The 20,927-nt window shown below is 36.9% G+C and overlaps 1 protein-coding gene across 1 annotated transcript; it reads right to left on the bottom strand.

The window, feature by feature from the left end:
* Positions 1–2,696: 2,696 nt before the first annotated feature.
* On the bottom strand, positions 2,697–20,588 carry CUNH6orf58 (chromosome unknown C6orf58 homolog). Its single transcript, XM_003781851.1, has 6 exons — positions 20,288–20,588; positions 18,993–19,079; positions 16,500–16,684; positions 15,462–15,562; positions 3,966–4,204; positions 2,697–2,725 (listed from the first exon to the last, which is right to left on the bottom strand). The coding sequence occupies exons 1-6, from the start codon at positions 20,586–20,588 to the stop codon at positions 2,697–2,699; spliced, it is 942 nt and encodes a 313-aa protein (XP_003781899.1).
* Between the last annotated feature and the right edge of the window lie 339 nt (positions 20,589–20,927).

The following is a 20,927-nucleotide window of genomic DNA, read 5'->3' as shown; positions in this document are numbered from 1 at the left end:
TTCTCTCAAACTTGAGAATCGGTTGGTATGTTGTGAAAAGAGTATGGAGTAATGAACATTCAATTTCTTGTTAAGCTTGGCGAGAGTGGAAGTGAAAGCAGGGGCATGTTAGTCCAAGCTTATGGGGATAATGCCGTGAAGAAAATGGCAGTGTACAAATGGATTAAATGTTTTTCTGAGGGGAGAGAAAGCATAGAATGTTCATTAGTCAATGAATCAGAACTCTAATTCAAGCTCTGATATTCTTGTGATGGCACACAAAGACACACAACAATAATGAATGACACTCAGCAAGACACTGCCACACTTCAACATGAACATAACTCTGAGACACTGATGTACCAACATTATGAAACATTACCGAGTTGTTTGTACAGTACCGCCAAGGTAAGCACATAGTGGCAAGTTCACAAATTGTCAGACTTCATAGGTGCTACATGTATGAAATGAATAAAATCACATTGAATGCTACCAAGTACCAAAAATATATTGAATATTATAAGTCTGTCAAGATAAGCATAATATTATTGTTCCCTTTCAGAAAAAGGAAAGAAGTTTGTTCTGATAGTTGTTATCTGTTTAAAAGAAGAGCTAAAGAAGAAAAAATCCAGGCTTGGCCCCCATAGCTCAGAAGTTAGGGAGCCAGCCACATGCAACAGGGCTGGTGTGTTCAAACTCAGCCAGGGCCTGCTAAACAACAGTGACAACAATAACAAAAAAATAGCTGGGCATTGGGGCAGGTACCTATAGTCCCAGCTACTGAGAGGCTAAGGCAAGACAATCACTTAAGCCCAAGAAGTGGGCTTTGAAGTTGCTGTGAGCTGTGACACCACAGGACCCTACTGAGGATGACATAATGAGACTCTGTCTCAAAAAAAAAAAAAAAAAATCACAAACCTGACCCCTTAAGAGACTCCTACTTTGCAATTTTGTGCACTGAAGTGCTTTAATCTACCTGTTGCTTTTCAGTATCTTCAGAATAAGTTGGGATTTAATTTTTCCAGTGGTCCTGCCATTCCGCACTCAGGTTCCTTGGCTCGTGTCCCTCTCTCCTCCATCCTCACCTGCCATTTGTCTCAGTCTGCCTTTGCTTGCTGGGATGAAGTAGAAGCCAGTGGGACTGAGGCACTGGTATTTATTTATTTTTCTCTTTTTAATGCAAGTGATTTTATTGTTTCTGCCTGTCTTCAAGTAATAATGAGAGTTTAGTTGTGAATAGACATTTCATAGGTACCTGGTTATTTGACATGACTCAGGAAGGAGATTTGGGAGGATGTTTATTTATTACACTGCCCCTGTTATATTCTGTGTGTTCTCGGATCCAGCAAAAATTTATTCATCTTCCTGGTTTACCACATATGCTTTTCTTGCCCTATGAGTAGAACATGTATCCATATTTAAGCATAATTGTGACAATTTCTGCCTTTGGGGATCCCTACTCCATGTTGGTGGAAAATACTAGATAGATACTTTATATCTAAGGTAATTTTTTATTGACTCTTCAAAATAATCTTGTAAAGTAGGTGTGGTAATCTAGCTTCATTTTAGCAATAAGTAAATGGAAGCACAGAGGGCACTAGAAAAATTTCCCAAGCTCATTCAACTAGCAAACCACAGGGCTGAGATTTAAAGTACATCTTTCCTCCTCTAATATCCAAGCAATTCAAACCAACCCATCCAATTTCATTTCCCAAAAGTTAGTGGGCGGAGGGGGGCTTCATATGAAAGTTTCCTACCAGTTGTGTAAATCATCACCTTCTGACCAGTACACTCTCTCTCCTGAAAGAGAGCCCTCTGACAAACTTGACCCTGAAGCAGTCATTATCAAGTGTGGGTCAGAGGAGGGGAACTCTATCATGTAACCATTGTAAACTTGTGGTCAGTAAAAATAGGAAAAAACTACAGATCAGTTAATATATTGTATTTGCCAGTCTGGCTTTATGAATTTTAAATATTTAAACTTTTATTTAAAAATAATCTAGGCTTAGCACCTGTGGCTCAAGTGGCTAGGGTGCCAGCCATATGCACCTAAGGTGGCAGGTTCGAATCCAGCCTGGCTGCCAAACAACAATGATGGCTGCAACCAAAAAATAGCCAGGCATTGTGTCAGGCACCTGTGGTCCCAGCTTGGGAAGCTAAGGCAGGAGACTCACTTGAGCCCAGGAGTTGGAGGTTGCTGTGAGCTGTGTGCCATAGCACTCACTACCCAGGGCAATAGCTTGAGGCTCTGCCTCAAAAAAAAAAAAAAAAAATCTATATTTGAATATAAGTCTACAAGATAGGATCACTGTGAATGTCAAAAGTGAGATTAGGTAGGATAATAACAAAAGAGCAATCCTAGTTTAGTTTAATTTGTTTATTAATTTCTCAGTAATTTTTCTAGTTTAATGCAATTTCCTTTGATCTTGAACATTTTAAACTTGGATGCATTAAAAAACCAAGATTTATTAATTTAGCAAAATAATAATTGCATGTGTTTGAATTTTTAAATTAGAAAAGCATAACCAAAATCTTAGCAAACAAATCTAAGTTTAAAACATCAGAAACAACTAAGCTACATGATGATTATATTAATTTTTGGAAATTACTAGTTGTCAAGGTGGAGTTGTTCATTTTTACTTCATTAATCATTTCCAGAAGTTTGGAATTAAACATTTCAAGAACTATTTCAACTAGATTCATTATAACTTCTAACTTCATAAACGTTTTTCCACAGAATGAATACCTGTAAAAGATACACAATTATTACAGTCAACTCCCAATAAATTTTTGTAGTATCATCTGGCAATATACGACTCATGTATTTTATTTCTTTTCCCTTTTACTCATTTAGTGGTAAAATCATAATCAATACTAAGAAAAGTAAACATGGAATGAGATTTGTTGCTTTATTACCAGGAGAAGATTGATTTCATGTCCTTTCTGTGAATTTAGTGGTAAAATCATAAATTATGCAAGAAAAGTGCACAGGGGAGGCCATTGTTAAATGGCTGGCAGTAACGAACAATAGTAACTAAGGTTCTCAGTGATGGTAAATTCACAAAATGAAACAGTATACATCTATTAAACAGAATGAGTTGGACCAATTTATTTTGTGGAAAAAGTCTCCAAGAAAAATGTTCAGAGTGAAAGAGACTTGGTCTCCTACTCACTGAGTGAGGGGAAGGTGCCTCCTGACAGTGCTGCCCTAGAGCCATTACTAGAATGTGAACAACTGCACTTGCTTGCATGAATTCTTAAAATATCTGGGTGTTTTTGGTTACTCTAATTAATGTAAAAGCTTCAAAAACATATATTTAATTTATTTATGTTTAATTTCTATCTTTCAGATTCAATGCTTTGAAAAACACTCATCAGTATAATAACTGTGTTTTAAGCGTGGCTCAGCACTTCAGTGCATATATGGAAAATGGGAATGACACGGTAATTTTCAAACTCGTACAGTCCTCCTGTTTTTCACTGAGCTGGAAGATCTGGCATTTGAAGGACTGGAGCAAAAGGCTTTTTTGATGACTAAGAGTACTGGATTGAGAGAACTCAGGTAAGTCAAATTTCACTTAGTAACTTCACTAGTCATGGCAGATTTTCTTTAGGAATTTCTTTTTTTTTTTTTTTTAAGAAGAGAGCAGAAATTTTCTTTAAAAAGATCTGATGAGCAAAATAAGGATTATTATGAGTATGTAGAACAAAAACTGTGCTTCAGTTAGTTTGCCAACTTCAAGACTCAAAACTGACACCAGATGAAAGGACAGGCCGTGAGTGGAAAGATCAAAATATGTGCTCATTATATTGTTCCGCCGTATGTATCAAGAGTGATCACTGCTGAAGGAATGGAATGGATGCCCACAGAAATCATAACTTTCTTTTTGGAGAATTGCAATATCTATATCTCTGATTTAATTTTTTGTTCTTCTATTCATTCAACCCAATATTGATTTTTTAAAATGTTCTTTCAAAATTCTTACCTATGAGTTTATCCAGTTTGTTTAGTACATTAAGAGCAAACAGGACTATATTCTGAAAAGCAGTAAAGTCACTGATGAAAGGGACTACATCTGTTTTAAGGAGGACTCGTGGCGGCAGGCCCTTCTGGAATTTATATGACCTGATCAAGGTTGTCGGAAAGCTCAATGCAGCTAAATACTCCACAGCTACGACCCAATTTCTCTCAAAACGTTCTTCTGGTTTAGAATAATAACCACATCTAAAAGAAAAGTGGAAAAGTGTGTGATTATAATTAGCCACCTCAGACTTTCAATCTGACTGCCATCATAAAAGATTACTTTGTGCCAACAAACTAAATTTATAATTTTACAATTTGGAAAATATATATTATAATATGATAACATTAGCCCCTCTCTCAAGAGATGTGAAGATTACCAATTCAAATTTTAAATCTGGAAAAGATCATCTTATTGATGGCTTGCATTTTAATTTCTATTTTATCTTTTTCAATCAGGCACATTACCCATGACCACTATATAATCACCAGATAGAAGGCCATGTCTAACTCATATCTGGTATACAGAGATAGATATCAAAAACCTAAGGCAAAATCTTTGCTAGACTCAAGAATGCTTTGTAAAACTATTGATTCTTGAAGCCAGGGAGTCCCCAAAACATTTAGGATCACAGAAAAATAAAAGCCTGATTTTCCTTTCTCATTTTCTATTAAAGGCTATGTTGTTTAGTAGGATGTAAGCACTCCAATTTGTACAAATAATCAACACATTTAATCCCCATAATGGCATAAATGTATTTATGATCTATGTACAAATGACATAATAAAAACTATTTTTTAAAAATTGAGCTTTCTTCTGTTGGAGAAGGAATATTATCTCCTTCTCCTAGGAGAAAGAGAACCTACTCCTAGGAAGCTAGACTATCTCCCCTATTAGAAGGGCAAATCATTACAGTGGAAAGGTTAAAGGTATATTAAATAGTTGTCTAATATAAAATTCACAGCTCCCATCCCTGTCAGCTGTCTGAGCATGCTAAACAACGAGCAGTTTTACAAACAGGCTCGTTTCCCTGAGACACTGTGTACTCCCCACTTGGCTCACCAGGTATGTTCACTTTCAAGTCTCATCAGAGATGTCACCTTCTTGAAAAGGTTTTCCAGCCTACTCAAGGTGAAATCAATTAGCTCTTTCTCAGTGGTATTCCCATAGCAACGCATTCTACATATTTGAAGATTTGTTCTCCCATTATGTTACATTGTGATTTCTAGAAATTAGATTACCTAATTTCATTTTGACAGGACATTGGTAGGATCCATTAAACAGAAGATGCTTGCATAATGCTTGTCAGTGTTAAATAAACCATAGCATAACCCAGAGAATACCTACAGTCTGCTTGACTCACATGGCTTTGGGATCCTCCTTACTCTATGCCTGGAAGTGGTTCAGAAGACAAAGTTGTATTATTGAGGACAAAGTGGTTTAGGTCCAGTGCACCTTAATACATTGCAGCTGTCTATTAAGCCAAGGTCAATGGAAGTGTGAATTCATGAGGATTCTGAATAAAGGCTGCACAGTGTATTAAACAAATTGCAAGGGAGTCAGAATAACTAGGAAAGGAGAAAAGAGATGGGGATTCAAGAGCTTTGAATGATTTCAAAGCTTTACAGTATTCATTATTGTCTTAAATAAACACCCCTTAATATATTTTTGCCTAAGGAAAGTAACAGATGAGATTTTAAAGCTATTTTCTGGTGTGTAGGAGAATGCAAACATTGCCCCAGTTTTTTGCTACTCCCTATATCTTGTCCTTTGTTATGTAACTTTTCAATACCCTTCCTCTTTACACAGGGTGAGGCAGAGAATCCTGCCCCTGAATCAGTCATCTGACTTGATTTGGGCAAAAAAAAATTTTATAATTTGACACAACTAAGCTTAAAATGTATTTTCAAAATTTTATTTTTCTCTCTGGGAATTCTGCTATCACTATGGAAAACAACTACACCAGCCTAATGGAGAAAGAGACAAGGGGGGCAGAGTTGAGCTTCCTCAACATCCCTGTTATGACCATGACAAAGACAGTAGACAGAACCACCAACATTGGCTGGGCACAGCAGCTCATGCTTATAACCCTAGCACTCTGGGAGGTCAAGGCAGGTGGCTTGACTGAGCTCAGGAGTTGGAGACCAACCTGAGCAAGAGCAAGACCCCATCTGTAGTAAAAAATAGAAAAAACTAACCAGGTGTTATGGTGGGTGCCTGTAGTCCCAGCTACTCAGGAGGCTGAGGCAAGAGGATCACATCAGCCTAAGAGTTTGAGGTTGCTGTGAGGTATAACTCTGTGGCACTCTACCAAGGGTGACAAAGTAAGATTGTCTCAAATAAAAATACTAGCCAACTTTAAGAGTGAGCCTAGGAAAGATCAGCTTAGCTGCTGAGATAAACTCCACACATGTGCACAGTAAAAACTTTTGTATGGTGGGCAAGAGACATGAGCAGAAGCTTCTCTGAAGAAGACAGGTGCACAGTCTACAGACACATGAAAAAATGCTCATCATCTTTAATCATCAGAGAAAAGCAAACCAAAACCACTTGGAAATATCATCTAACTCCAGTAAGAGTAGCCCACATCACAAAATCCCAAAACTACAGATGTTGGCATGAATGTGGAGAAAAGGGGACACTTCTGCACTGCTGGTGGGAATGCAAGCTAGTATATTCCTTTTGGAAAGAAGTTTGGAGAATACTGTTTGATCCTGCAATTCCTTCATTAGGTGTATATCCAAAATTCCAAAAAATCACTTGGAAACAAAGATATTTGCACCAGATTGTTCACTGAAGCTCAACTCATAATTGCCAAGTCATGGAAGAAGCCCAAGTGCCCATCCACCCATGAATGGATTAATAAATTATGGTATATGTATATGATGGAATACTATGCAGCATTAAAAAAGGATGGAGACTTTACCTATTTTATGTTTACATGGATGGAGTTGGAAAATATTCTTCTTAGTAAAGTATCTCAGGAATGGAAAAGAAAATCCAATGTACTCAGTATTATTGTGAAACCAATTTACAATCACTCACACTTTCATATGAAAGATGAATCACAACTGTAGTGCAGGATGAAGGAGGAAAGAGGAGAGGGATGACAAGGGAGGGGGGTGGTTCAATAGAGGGAGGGTTAATGGTGGGACCACACCTATGGAGCATATTGCAAGGATACAAGTCAAATCTATCAAGTATAGAACACAAATGTCTTAACACTGTGATTAAGTAAATGAGGTGAAAACTATGTTAATTTGTAGGATATAAATGTACAAATATTTGTCCAATATGTACAAATAATCAACACATAGAATCCCACAAAGACATAAATGTATTCATGATCTATGTATATATGACAATAATAATAAAAAAAAACCTCAATGATTGTTGATGAGGCTACTTTCTTTTGCAGTTTTTTGGCTAGGGCTGGGTTTGAACCCACCACCCTCAGCATATGGGTCTGGTGCCCTACTCCTTGAGCCACAGGCACCACCCAAGGGGCTACTTTCTTTTAAACAAAGCTAACTGAAATTCAAGGCAACACGCTTAATAAATTGCAGAGGCAGGTTTTAATCCCTGGCAATCTGCCTTAAGTCCATGTTCTTTCCTACTACTGTCCACTGCCTTTTGCCATGATGATGATGCTACTTTACACTGAATGTTTCCTATAGGCCAGTGGTATATTAGGTTTGCATTTCTCGATCCTCAAAATTATTCTATGTGGCATATACTGTTATTACTGCTATTTAAAAAGGAGAAAAAGATGTTTATCACTGGATTCTAGGTCAAATGAGTCAGGACTTAAAGCTCACATCTGTAAAACTCCAAAGTCAAACATCCTAATTCATACATTATTACTTTATTTCAAGGAACAAATAATATCCTAGAATCTCTCGATATGAATTCAAAGAGCTTGACAAATCAGAGGCCTCATAAACAGGTAGATTAACCAATCAGAGGGTATACAAATAGGTGTTTGAAAATTGCCCAATACTATTATTAAGCTTTCCTGGGAGATGAATTAATAGAAAATGCGTATTTTCCTTTCTTACTAGTAAATCTCTTAACAAATTTATTTATAATACAACACATTAGTATTTTTTCACCCCAATTAAATAAGCAACAGAAGGGAATTTTCAAGATTAAAATTTCTTTTGAGTAAAAATACCTATTTCAACAAACACTTCTACTTTTGAAACCAACCAAAACGCCATTAAAATGACAGTAAGAAGAAACAAAATCAGAGAACAGGAGGAGAGCAACAAAATTCTGGAAGCTGGAAATTGAAAATAACTAGTTGAAAAGCTATAATAAAATCAAGGAACCAAAATCCTAAGCAACCAGAGAGGAAAACAGAGAAATAACACTAATGTAATTGGTAGAATTTGCCTCAGTTTAAACTGAGTAAGGACCCTTTGGGTAAAGGGAGATCATTAAAATCAAGATGATTAAAACAGCCATGTACAAAAATTCCCTCCCAGACTTCAAATAGTGTGTAACTGCCACTCTTCACTGGACAGAGTAGAACAGAAGGTCCCTGGACTGTGTTGTAAACTAATCATGGTGGATGGTAAGGATATCTACCACCTTGAAAACAAGGGATGCTAGATACTAAGACACCCCGCCCAACATCCTTTGCTCTCTTGACACTAACGACACTAGCAGCCATCCTTCACTTTTGAAGCACATAACTGAAAGTGCCTCTTCTGGGAAAGTTGGTAAGCTCCAGAGAAAAGACTTACTTAAAGTCATTGGCATGGTACTGTCAATAGAAGTTTACCCCGCAAGATTAGTCTAGAGGTGTGTTCTTAGAAAAATTCCACTCAAAGGCTGGGTGCAGTGGCTCATGCCTATAATCCTAGCACTTTGGGAGGGCAAGGCAGGTAGAATGCTGGAGCTCTGGAGTTTGAGAGCAGCCTGATCAGGAGCGAGACCCCCATCTCAAAAAAAAAAAAAAAATAGCCAGACGCTGTGTTGGGCATCTGTAGTCCCAGCTACTCAGGAGGCTGAGGCAAGAGAATTGCTTGAGCCCAGGAGTTTGAGGTTGCTGTGAGCTGTGACTCCATAGCACTCAACCCCAGGGTAACTCAGTGAGATTTTGTCTCAAAAGAAAAAGAAAGGAAGGGAGGGGGAGAGAGAGAGAGAAAAGAACAATTCCAAACACTCAGAGATTCTGAATGATCCTCTGTATTATACTAGTAGATATCCAGGTATTACCAGACACCTGAGGAAAGCCTCTAATATGGATACAAGACACTAAAACAAAATAGCAAATGGGAAAAAAGGAATATGAAAAACAAGTTACTAGACAAAAGGTCAAGAATCAGAATGAATTCAGAATCTTCAAGAATAAAAGTGAAGCTAAAATTTAATGAAGAAATTACTTTAAAATTCTAAAAATTGCCAGCATAGTTTCCTGATTCAACTAAAAGCTCAGTCAAAAATAATAGTATTAAAAAATATTCATTCATCAGGTCTCAAACAATGTTACCTATCATATACCCACTAGATTCTACTGGAGGCTATGCCCTACCAAAACAAAGTATATAAAGAAATATAAAGATACGAAATAAGGAAATGATGAATAAACACACAAAAAAGAGGCAGAGAGAACCCCTAGGGCAGCAGTGAAGAGAGATCCAGGATCATATCTGACCACCTGGGCAGATTACTGCAAGGAAATGGCCCTGAGCCACAGCTCTGTAAGAAAACAAGAGTAGAATTTTAATGACTGGAGACTGGAGAAGACAGTTCTTTAGTTTGCCAATTCAGAATCCATTAATGTTAAACAGTTGGAATATCCAAAGTCAAATACACAAGACAATAATCAAGTCTAAGGGGAATAAAGTAGCGATGTGAGTAGTGATCATAGAAATAATATAATCTCTGGATATCAACATAACCAACATCGCTAAACTACCACAAAGAAAAAACAGAGGCTGGGAAGGGTATGTGTGAGAGTGTGAGAAGTGGGGTGAGGTGAGCTAAACCATAAATACTTCTCCACAGCGCTGATTCCAATGATAATATCTAAAGCTAAACATTTCATTAAAAATGTTACAGGAATGTGTTTTTAAAATATTGTAACAAATACACAATCAGTAAGAAGTAGTCTCTCTGGATAGAGCTTTAGTGTGTTTTTATTTTTGGGGTTTTTTTTTTGAGGAGAGCGAGGATGGCAAAACCATTTAACTTTGTAAACTATTGGCATGTAAAAAGTGTACAGTATGCAAACAAAAATAATGAAAAATAAGAAATTACCCTGAGTGGATAACAAAGGAAAGGGAAGAAAGAGCTCTATAAGAATCCTGAGGTAAAGACAGCAGCAACTGTAGGGAGACTCTAGGACCCTGCACTCACTCACTTCTGGGTCAGGGGGGCCCTGCTCACACTCACCTGCCCTCTCACCTGCCTGAGCAGCCAGGACAGGTTGTTCAGTTCAGTGGCCGTAGGTGTGTTTATCCCTCTAGGATTGAAAAGAGTCTTCATAAAAGAAGGTGAACCTTGTATTTAATTTCTGCTTCATTTGTTTCGGCTACCTTACACATTGCAAGTATTTAAGCATGTTTTTATTTTTTAATACAACTTTTAAGAATAAAGAAGAACCCTTAGTAGATGTCGTTCTTTGAAATCTAATTTGCAAGCCACATATGTTACAGCCAGAACAGCATATGGGGCAAGAAGGCCAGCTGTGCCGGAACAGAGAATTTGAACTAGTCCTGCCATTCACTACTGTAAGATTTTAAGTATGTCACCAAATGTGCCCATTGGGAGGGTGTATCACATGCCCCCTGGGTGAGGGGCTTTTCTACAAATGGAACCTTACCCCAGAAATGAGAACAATGTAACCTAAAAATTGTACCCTCAGATTAACTTGAAAAAATTTTTAAAAACTCAAAAAAATAGATGTTTTAATATGCTATTGAATAACTCAGGCACAGTCTCATTATCAATAAGAAGGTTTTATTAAGTGAGAAAGTCCACTAAAATAATTTATTTACTTAAAGTAATTTGTAACCTATAATAATAATTTGTTATCAATCAAAATATTAAGGTGGACTCAAGGTCCTTTTTGGTAATCTCATCCCTGTTCCCCAGTATCAGAATAGGAAGAACACTTGCATTACAGCTGTTATGTTGGCCACAAACCCAAATTATTTCACAGACATTGCTAAGGGGGGAAAATATCCTTCATTGCCTAACTTAATACACAGCTGTTGAAACTATAACAGGAAGAGAAAATGTCCTTTGAGTCAGCTAACCAACCGAGATGTTTACCTTGCTGGAGGATAGAGTCAGTAGGAGAGACAACAGTGAACTGAAATATGAATACTCAACTCTTCCTGACTCGATTGCATAACTACTTAGGCAACAACAAGGAGCTCTTCTTTCTGCTTATGGCCTTCCCAGATACCTGCCCAATATCTCACTGAGGGTGGTTGATTTCACTCCTTAGACAGTGCCATTTACTTCTAAATACAAATTATTCTGCCACCTTCACTTCTAGGTGTTATGGTTGATAAAATGTCTCGATCAAATATTTAGATCAAGATAGTCTTCTAGGCTATCTTGTGTGCTAACCCTGATGCTAGTTGATTTTTTCCCAAGTATGTACTGCTATACTATGTATGTATTTTTAAAGTAAATTAAATTTGGCCTAAAAGCTGCCTTGGTATGTAGTGAAATGCCACCTACTTTAATATGGAAACAAACCACAACCTATTTGACAATATATTCTTATTACAAATAACTAAGTCTTAACTAATCACAGCAGCCAAGTTTCAGCCAATCACAGGCACTCAACTGATGAAACTATGTCTATATTAGGCAAGTGTCTCATTAATTCATCCCCAAATAAGGCAAATCTTGAGCTGTAACCACTCAAATGATTTCTGTGTCTCATTTCCTTTCCCTATCTATAAACATTACCTGCCCACATTGCTGGATGGAGTTCTCTGAGCCTCCGTTGGTTCAGGGTGTCACCCAACTTATAAGTCATTCTTTGCTCATAAAACTTCTGCTAAATTTAATTTGTCTAAGATTTTTATTTTAACAGTTTGATGCCAGAGTGGGATTTGAAGTACAATTCCACTAACCTCCACAAGTATCAAGAGCTGCCCACAGTGCCAACTGATCTCTGGCAGCACCTGAGGTTGTGGGTGACCTCTCTGACACAAGCACCATGAACTTGTGTTTTGAGCCCTTTCAGTTTATTGCAGCATTTTTGATCCAAACCATGTTTGGAATTCCTGACAGAAACAAGACTGGGTCCTTTAGGGAGGCCACAGGTGTCTGACCAAATCAGACAGAAAATAGACTACATTCAGTAGGTAGTTAAGAAGATGGGAAATCACATGTTCATCTGGATCCATGAAGTCCAGAACCCCTCCATCTGGAACTTCAACCTATTTCGTGTGTAAGAAGTATGGACCCAGATTCTGTGCTTTTCTAGAGAAATGGGTGAAGCTTACCAAAGGTAACTTAAGTGTTGGAGTGGCCACAATGGGGAAACTCTTTACAAAAGACAAACAGTTACACATCTTTATAGCTACAGAAGCTGCAGAAGATCTACTTGTACATAATTTTGAACCCAAACCCAGACAAAGGGGTTTCTTAAACTAAAGAAATTTGTGCCCTGAGGTGTTAAAACCACCTATAATATAAAGCCTTAAGGTAAAAATAGCATAAAAGTCTGATTTCTATATAAGTATGGATACAGCCAGAAGCCAATCAGCTATTGTTCCTTACCTTCCTCACTGCTGTAACTGCTTCCTGCTTAATAACATGTATTCGCCCTGACAAGTGCAGGATTTGTGACATTGCTACTGTAAAGCCTAGGACTGGTGCTTCTATAGATAACACGGCTATTGTAAAGCCTAAGGCTGGCCTTTAAGACATTGTCTAGACTCTGCATTTGGGGAAACCCAATGATATCAACCAGACCCTGATTGGAAGGAGGCCTCACTCACCAGAGGAGCCTGACCCACCACTTGGCAACAGCTGTGGGGTTTTTAGGCACAGCTGGATTCTGTCTTTTACGGAGTCTTAAATTTGGGCTTATTGCTAACACCCTATATGTGTCTTAAAGGAAAGAAATAATGAATTTTTGGAATGATCTGGGGACTGTTACAAGGCCTTTTATTTAAAATCAAGGAAAAGCTGCTAAATGCTCCAGCATTTGGGCTCCCAGATAGAAGAAAACCTTCCAATCTTTTTATACATAAGAGATAAGGAATAAGTCTGGAAGTGTTGACTCGGGACCTGGGAAGAGACCTGTTGTTTATTTTTCAAAACAATTGGACATTGTTACAAAGGGATGGCTTTCTTGACTTGTGGCTGTTCTTGCCGCTTATGACTTTCTACAGGAAGAAGAAAAGGTTACATTAGGCCAGTCCACCATTGGGTTTTCCCCTTGCTGGCACAGAAAGGAGTAATTGGCTGACCTCTGGCTTGGCAGGCATCAGGCTATTTTAGACAATCTAAATGTAATGTTGAGAGCTGTCTCTACCTTAAATCTTGTCACCTTAACTTCCTTAAATACCATGTGAAACTGAGCATTGATATTTATACATCACTGAACAAGTTTATTCTAGCCAACAAGATCTAACTGATATAGCCTTAGAAAACCCAGCCTTAGTGATGTTTACTGATGGAAGCAGTTTTATGGATCAAGGACAATGGAGGGCCAGATTCAGATGGTGACTCATCAACAAACATTCTAGGCTTCAGCACTTCCCTCTGGTACCTCAACACTGAAAGCAGAACTCATAACCCTCATTAGGGGACTCCAGGCAGGTAAAGGAGCACAGGTGACCAGCTACATGCACTCCAGTTATGCTTTTTCTGCTGTTTATGCTCAGTGGGCCATCTGGAGTAAAGGGGAACTCCTAATCTTTGGTAATAAAGACATAAGCATGCTAAGAAAAGTCCTAGCCTTGCTAGATGCCATTTTAGTCCCCAAGGAAGTAGCTACAGTACATTGCCTTGAACATCAGGAGGTCAGTCTGGTGCTAAGAGGAAATCATCAGGCAGATTGGACCACCCAAAAAAAAAAAAAAACAAAAAAACAAAAAACCCAGCAAGGAAAAAAGGCTCCCAAGGCATTATTGATCTCCTTGCTGCCTAAAATAGATCTTGGCCCTAAACCTTCCATATGCTCAGAGGAAGACCTAAATAGAACACTCAGTTGGGTATTTGACCCTGGCCACATGACTCATGATGGTTAGATATACAATGAGACAGAAGTGATTCTGGTACCAAATAATCTTTTAAATGATATTATTAAACCTATTAGTGACTCTACCCAGTATGGGAGGGGTGCCACCCTACAGTTGGTACAAAAATATGCGTTGGTCCACATATGAAACTTCAGAAAGTTATTTGAATCTTTACTCAAAACATATCTAAAACTAGGCCTCCTCCCTTCACAAAAGGATTTCAGGTTGTGGGTGGGAGGGCTAAGAGGGGACTGGCAAATTGATTTCACCATGATGCCAAGGGTAGTAGAAAATTTCAAATACCTACTGATTTTTGTGGATACCTTCTTGGGTTGGTTGAGGTCTTTACCTGCCAGAGAAAGAGCCATTAAGGCCTTGATAAAGGAAGTTATTCTTCAGTGTAGAGCACTGGTTTCTATTCAGAGTGTCAAGGGTGCTCTGATTACACAGGATGTTTGCAAGCCTCTGGTATAACATATAGCTTGGGGGCCACCGTCCACCAGAAAAAAACTGAAGTGACAAATCATACTATAAAGAAAACCTTACCTAAGCTCTACCAAGAGATTAATCTGACCTAGGATAAGACACTGCCTGTTGCCCTGGCTTAGAATTAGAGTTGTCCCCAGGAGTGGGTTCAAGTGAAGCCTGTTGGGAGCCTAATACAGCCACACCTGAACCTTTTCCTTTCTTCCTCCTCCACTGAACCCTCTCCCTTCCTCCTCCTCCTCCCAGACACAAAGGATCTGGTTAGCCTCACCTCTGAAGTTCTTGCCAAAGGACCTTAACTTTCCAAGAAAGCTATAGAATTTACCCACCCCATATGGCCCATCTACTGGTGTAGAGTGCTAATTCATAAATAATGTTTTGCTCATATTCTCCCAAATTATAACTTTAATTTGTCTAAAATTTTTCATAGTATAGATGATCAAAATAATAAATGTCATCCACATATTTATGATACTGTATTTTTTTTCTATAATTAAAGAAATTTGTTGCATTTTGCTTGTTTACTTGTTATTTAATGCAAGATATTTCTGTCAGATTTTGTTCCTTCATCATAAAATATTTTTTAAGGTTGATCATGCTACAGTATTTATGCCTCATCACTATAATTCCCTGATGCTTAGACTTATATTTAATAAAAGGGATTGACAAGCACTATAGGAAAAAAAGAGAAAGGTTCAAAAAAAATATTCTTCAGCATATTAAGTACAGATCACTTTAGATCCAATCTTACCTATCTTCAAAACTTTTGAAAGTATCTTCTAAGGTTGAGGTGTGTGCAATCCATAAGTACTTCAGCAGGTCATCAAAGTTGCTAGAAGGTGTCTGCAAATACTAAAGTCAAATTTATTAATATTTGAGCAACTATAACAATTTCTGTTCCTGAAATTCAAAAATGTTCAGATATATAATTTAGCAGCATTTAAGTAAGAGTAGAATTTTGTTTCTAGGAATGAATATGTATAAGACTCACACTCTACAAAGGACACAAAAATATTCACTATTTTTTAATACACATGGATCTAGAAAAAAATGAACTTCAAGTGTCTTCAAAGACTACATATTTTATACTTGGCAGCAAATCTCTATTTTTTCTTTGTCATTTTTTTTTCTGCTAACATTGTTAACATTACCATAACATCTTAAGAGTAAGAAGAAAAAAAATTGTTAGACTATTTAATTAAATATAAAGTAATAAATTAATAATCTACACATCTCACAAATCTACATTTGTATCTTTTCCTGATTGATTTTATTCCATGTCTGTGTTTAACCAATGTATTTTTTTTTATAGTTTGGTCCTTGAATATTTGATTTTGAACAACACATAATTATTCCACCCATATGTGTTTATTCACTAATTCAGCTGAAATATGGTGATTGTTATGAAACCAGTTTCATAATTACATTTCCTTCAAGATCCTACAGTTAAGCTAAAATCTCAATTACCCAGAATAAACTATTCACCAATCAGCAAAATATCCTGCATGCTGACCATTTGTGTACAATTTATTTGAGGTAAGAAAAATGGATAGATTTTGTGCTAATGTTGTATTGGGGCAGTGGGTGTTAATGACACATAATACCCCACTATAACAAATTATTAGCATGTTATTAATGTAGTTTTATTATCTTATGTAATCTTACATAACAATTTACACATTCATACCAAGGAAAATATTATTGTACAATGCACAGAAAAATTCTAACCAAAATTGTTATATGACAAAATAAATTCCCTTGCCATCTCCTAAAAGTAGGAAAAAAGAACCTGGTAAAAGGCATTCCACTTGTTCATTGTCTCATGGAAGGATGAACGACAGCTAGAAACATCATAACAAAACCTCATCTGATCCTTGGGTGGTGGCAAAAGCATAACTTGGTCTGATGATATCCCCATTATGCCAGAATCAACCGCAGCAAGAAAGGGTAATGAAGACAGAAAATAATTTAAATCTGTAAGAATAAGAGATGCATCATTATACAAGAAGTAACAGGCATCAGAGGACATTTTTACAGAAGCTGTAAGTCATCATGGAAAAACTCAACAGATCCAGAAACAAAAAGCCTACAGACATGAAAAAATGCTCATCATCCTTAATCATCTGAGAAATGTAAATCAAAACCACTTTGAGATATCATCCAACTCCAGTAAGATTAGCTCACATCACAAAATCCCAAAACCAGAGATGTTAGTGTGGATGTGGAAAAACGGGAACACTTCTACACTGCTGGTGAGAATGCAAATTAATACGTTCCTTTCGGAAAGATGTTCAGAGATCACTTAGGGATCTAAAAATAGACTTGCCATTTGATCCTTCAATTCCTCTACTAGATATATATCCAAAAGATCAAAAATCACTTTATAACAAAGATATTTGCACCAGAATGTTTATTGCAGCCCAATTCATAATTGTTAAGTCATGGAAGAAGCCCAAGTGCCCATTGACCCATTAAGGGATTAATAAATTGTGGTTTATGTACACCATGGAATATTATGCAGCCTTTAAAAAGATGGAGACTTTGCCTCTTTCATATCTACATGGATGGAGCTGGAACATATTCTTCTTAGCAAAGTATATCAAGAATGGAAGAAAAAGTATTCAGTGTACTCAGTCTCACTATGAAACCAATTTATAGCTTTCATATGAAAGCCCAAGAAGAAGGGGAAAGAGGAGAGGGAGGGATGGGGAGGGGGAAGGATGGGGAAAAGGAGGGTAATTAATGAGACCACACCTATGGTGCATTTTACAAGGGTACATGTTAAATTTACTAAGTGTAGAGTATAAATGTCTTAACACAATAACTAGGAAAATATGGTGAAGACTATGTTAACCAGTTTGATGAAAATATTTCAAATGGTATATAAAACCAGCAGATTATACACCATGATTGCATTAACGTACACAGCTATGATTTAATAAAAAAGAAAAAGAGTTAGGCACCAGGTAAAAGATATTAACCCCAAACTTCCTTGAGCATTATTATATTATATATGTAATAATAAACATACATTGGTTAAAGAACTTGCCTATGATATTTTAAAGCAAAAAGTAATTGTTATGGATTTGGTAATATTCATTTTTCAAAGCATTAAGTAGAAAAGCAAGAAAGCTACTAGCTTATGTATAGAATGTAACAAAACTCATACAGGTTTTGTTGTGAATTGTATTTTGTCTAAAAAATTCAAAATGTTTATAGCTTTAGTAAATGGGTATTGTCTATTTTATATAGGTAAAACTTAATTCGTAGCCATGCAGTTATGAAGTCCTTATCTTATTTTATGTCTCTAAAGAAAAATTTTTACATAAGCTTTGGATAAAGTGGATGATTGAGTTGACCAATAAGACTCTTTTATAATTTTTTAAAAATCTCTATCTATAATCTATTCAGCAGATTCAGACATTATAATTTAGCTGGATATTAGACTATATTGAGTCCCACTAGAAATCAGTGATGCAGAATATTTCATCACAGCCATGCATCTGTGAATACAGACCTCCACCCCATAGTGGCAGGTTGATACTCCAAAATACTAAACAAACTGAGCAAAACAAACTCTGAATTCTCAATCTGAATTCTCACCCAGGACTGTTTGTGGGTCTTTGAAGAGAATGATGATGAGTAGTATGAAGAACACACACAAGACACAGGTGATGTGCATTACTCTGCGAAAGTGAACTTTAATGTGGTGATATTTCTGACTGGGAAATCCCTCTCAGGAATTGTGCCAATTAGTCTTCATTACAAAAGCATAAAATTAAATTAAAAATTGGAAAATACCTCCAGTTATTTTAGCATGAAGTCTGTGGCTAAAGCCTCAGCTCCCTGATTGATAAAATGAATTCCAGTTGGTATTTATCTCTGGCATGTTTATGAGTTTTAGTACTGAATGCATCTGGTCTGAGCAAAATGAAACAGCATGATTTTTCTTGGTCACTTCTAATTTTTTCTCATTCTGGAGACTCCTCGTCACTCAAGGGACGTCCCACTTAATTGCCAGTGTTGGTTTCTTCAGGGCTATCACATTTTGCAGTTTCTTATTTTAGCCCTTCTATGAAAAGCTGAATATGGCCTAAGAAATTATAATTGACATCATGGCCCTTAAATCCCAACATAAAGACTGCAAGGTACATGGTGAAGTAGATTCCTTTCTTAATAGGTACAGAACTGTTTTTGTTTTGTCTCTTTCTCCAAGATCATGGGTTTGAATGCTTTCCTTTGGGAAAGGTTAACATCTATTTTGCTATTTAAGGGAACCTACCAGCCCACCAACTATCCACGGAGACGCACAAAGGATCTCCAGATGCAGATCCACAGTCTGTCCTTCCGGTTGGATCCGCTAATCTGCCTAGAAGGAAAAGGATGAGACACAAGGGTATTTCTTATGCACACCTTGAGACTGCTATAATTATTGCTTCACCGATATGTTTTGTTTGTAGATGCAAAAGCATTTATTTCTGAATAATTTGTGTTTGTATTCCCATCACACTTTATCTTTTATAGTCTCTCAACCAATTTCTTTTTTTCTTAACAACATTACAATTTTTTACTTTTGAATCATAAATCTTAAGGGTTGTTTGCTTCTGTAAGTATTAGCTCTTCCATTTTTTTTCTCCACCACCTAGTCAAAATGATGGAAGCAAGATACATACAGATTCCAGGCAATGGTTTGGAGTCAATCCCTGCTCCATCTATCCTGGTTTGACCCTTATGCCTTCATTTCCTCAATTATAAAGCAGGGATAATAACATAAACTACATAGTAGGGTTGCGTGAAGGGAGGAAAAGTATCAGAAGTATTTCACCTATTATCTATATTAGGTAAATATTAGAAAATAACCTTTCTTTTCCTTGTCAAATGAAATTTCTTCTCTCTCTCTTTTACTCTCTCCCCCCCCCACCCCACACACAATAAATCAAAAGTTTCTTATTGGCTGTGTATCAATCTGAGGTAACCAACAGGCACCACTCTTTCTCATAAGCTTCTTCTGAATAAAATTTTAAAAAGGAACAAAATATATTTCAATTCATGAATACTTATCCCAAAACATATCTTCTGTCTGCACACTTTAAAATACCCTGTTTCCCAGAGGAAAACAAATCATCTGCAGAGAAAGACCCTCATGAACAAGGTGATGCTCCTTGAAAACCCATATCTATGACGAGGGAATCACAATTAAAACTTCAAGAAATTAAACAAATTTGGCATTGCCTTCTGATTTTAGTGTATATCCCTGTTCTCTTTATCTTTTTGCTTATAAAGGAGTCTAGCACTTAGTAGAAATTCAATAAGTGTTTTTAAAATGCCCAATAGATTAGATACAGTATCTTTTTGTAGTTGGTAACCATGTTTTATTCCTCACTGAGGTTTCTCATACAAACAGACAACCCATAAGAGATAGGTTTGTAGAGAAGGAGAAAGAGAGGTAGAAATATAATAATCAGGAGTGGGAAAAAAGGAAGGTAATTTTGAAAACATGGTATATACAGAGCCCCATTTCCCAAGAACTTCATGATACTGGTAGATCATTAGAATGAAAACTAGAGTCATTCTTACCTGTTCTATATTGCCAGCCATACTGCAGAGGCAATCCCCATAAAATATTTTGTTCATTTTCTGGTGCAAATTTTTCAAAATATCTGGCTGTCTGGTTCAATAGGATTTTGTACATCCCCATTCTCTTAGTGTAATTCCAGGGGTCAATAAGGTACTTCCCATTTTCTACACGGTAATCGCTGAACTGACCTGGGCTCTCCTTCCACAGAGTGGGCTCCATATCTGAAAGATCAGAAGCCCCTACTGAGGAAGCAGAAAAGCAACCAACTAGTACATAAACCCAGGAAGGAAGGAACGCCATGGCGGAATGCTGGCCACTGAGATTGTGGTAGGGTTTTTATTAGAGAATGGAGGAGGAAGTCATGATATTTTCTTGGATCACAGCTTCCCAAGACTTTATCTTTGGATAGCGTGAATTCTTTATCTTGGATAGTATGAAAATGTATTCTTTATCTTGGATAGTGTAAAAATGTAGAAGAAATTTGTGTATTAGCTAACATTCAAGACAACTGACTTTCTCAATGTCTTCAGTGTCAGAACCTCACTACAAAATTAGGCTTGTATATGATATATTGGATAAAACTATTTGTCAACATAAGAATCTTAGAATTGTAGCTGAGAACATGGTCTCCCAGAATTA

Source organism: Otolemur garnettii, unplaced genomic scaffold, assembly GCF_000181295.1.
Source record: "Otolemur garnettii isolate 467f Iridium unplaced genomic scaffold, OtoGar3 scaffold00002, whole genome shotgun sequence".
NCBI lineage: Eukaryota > Metazoa > Chordata > Mammalia > Primates > Galagidae > Otolemur > Otolemur garnettii.
Note: the sequence above shows the minus strand (reverse complement) of the source record. Positions and strands in the feature narration are given on the sequence as shown.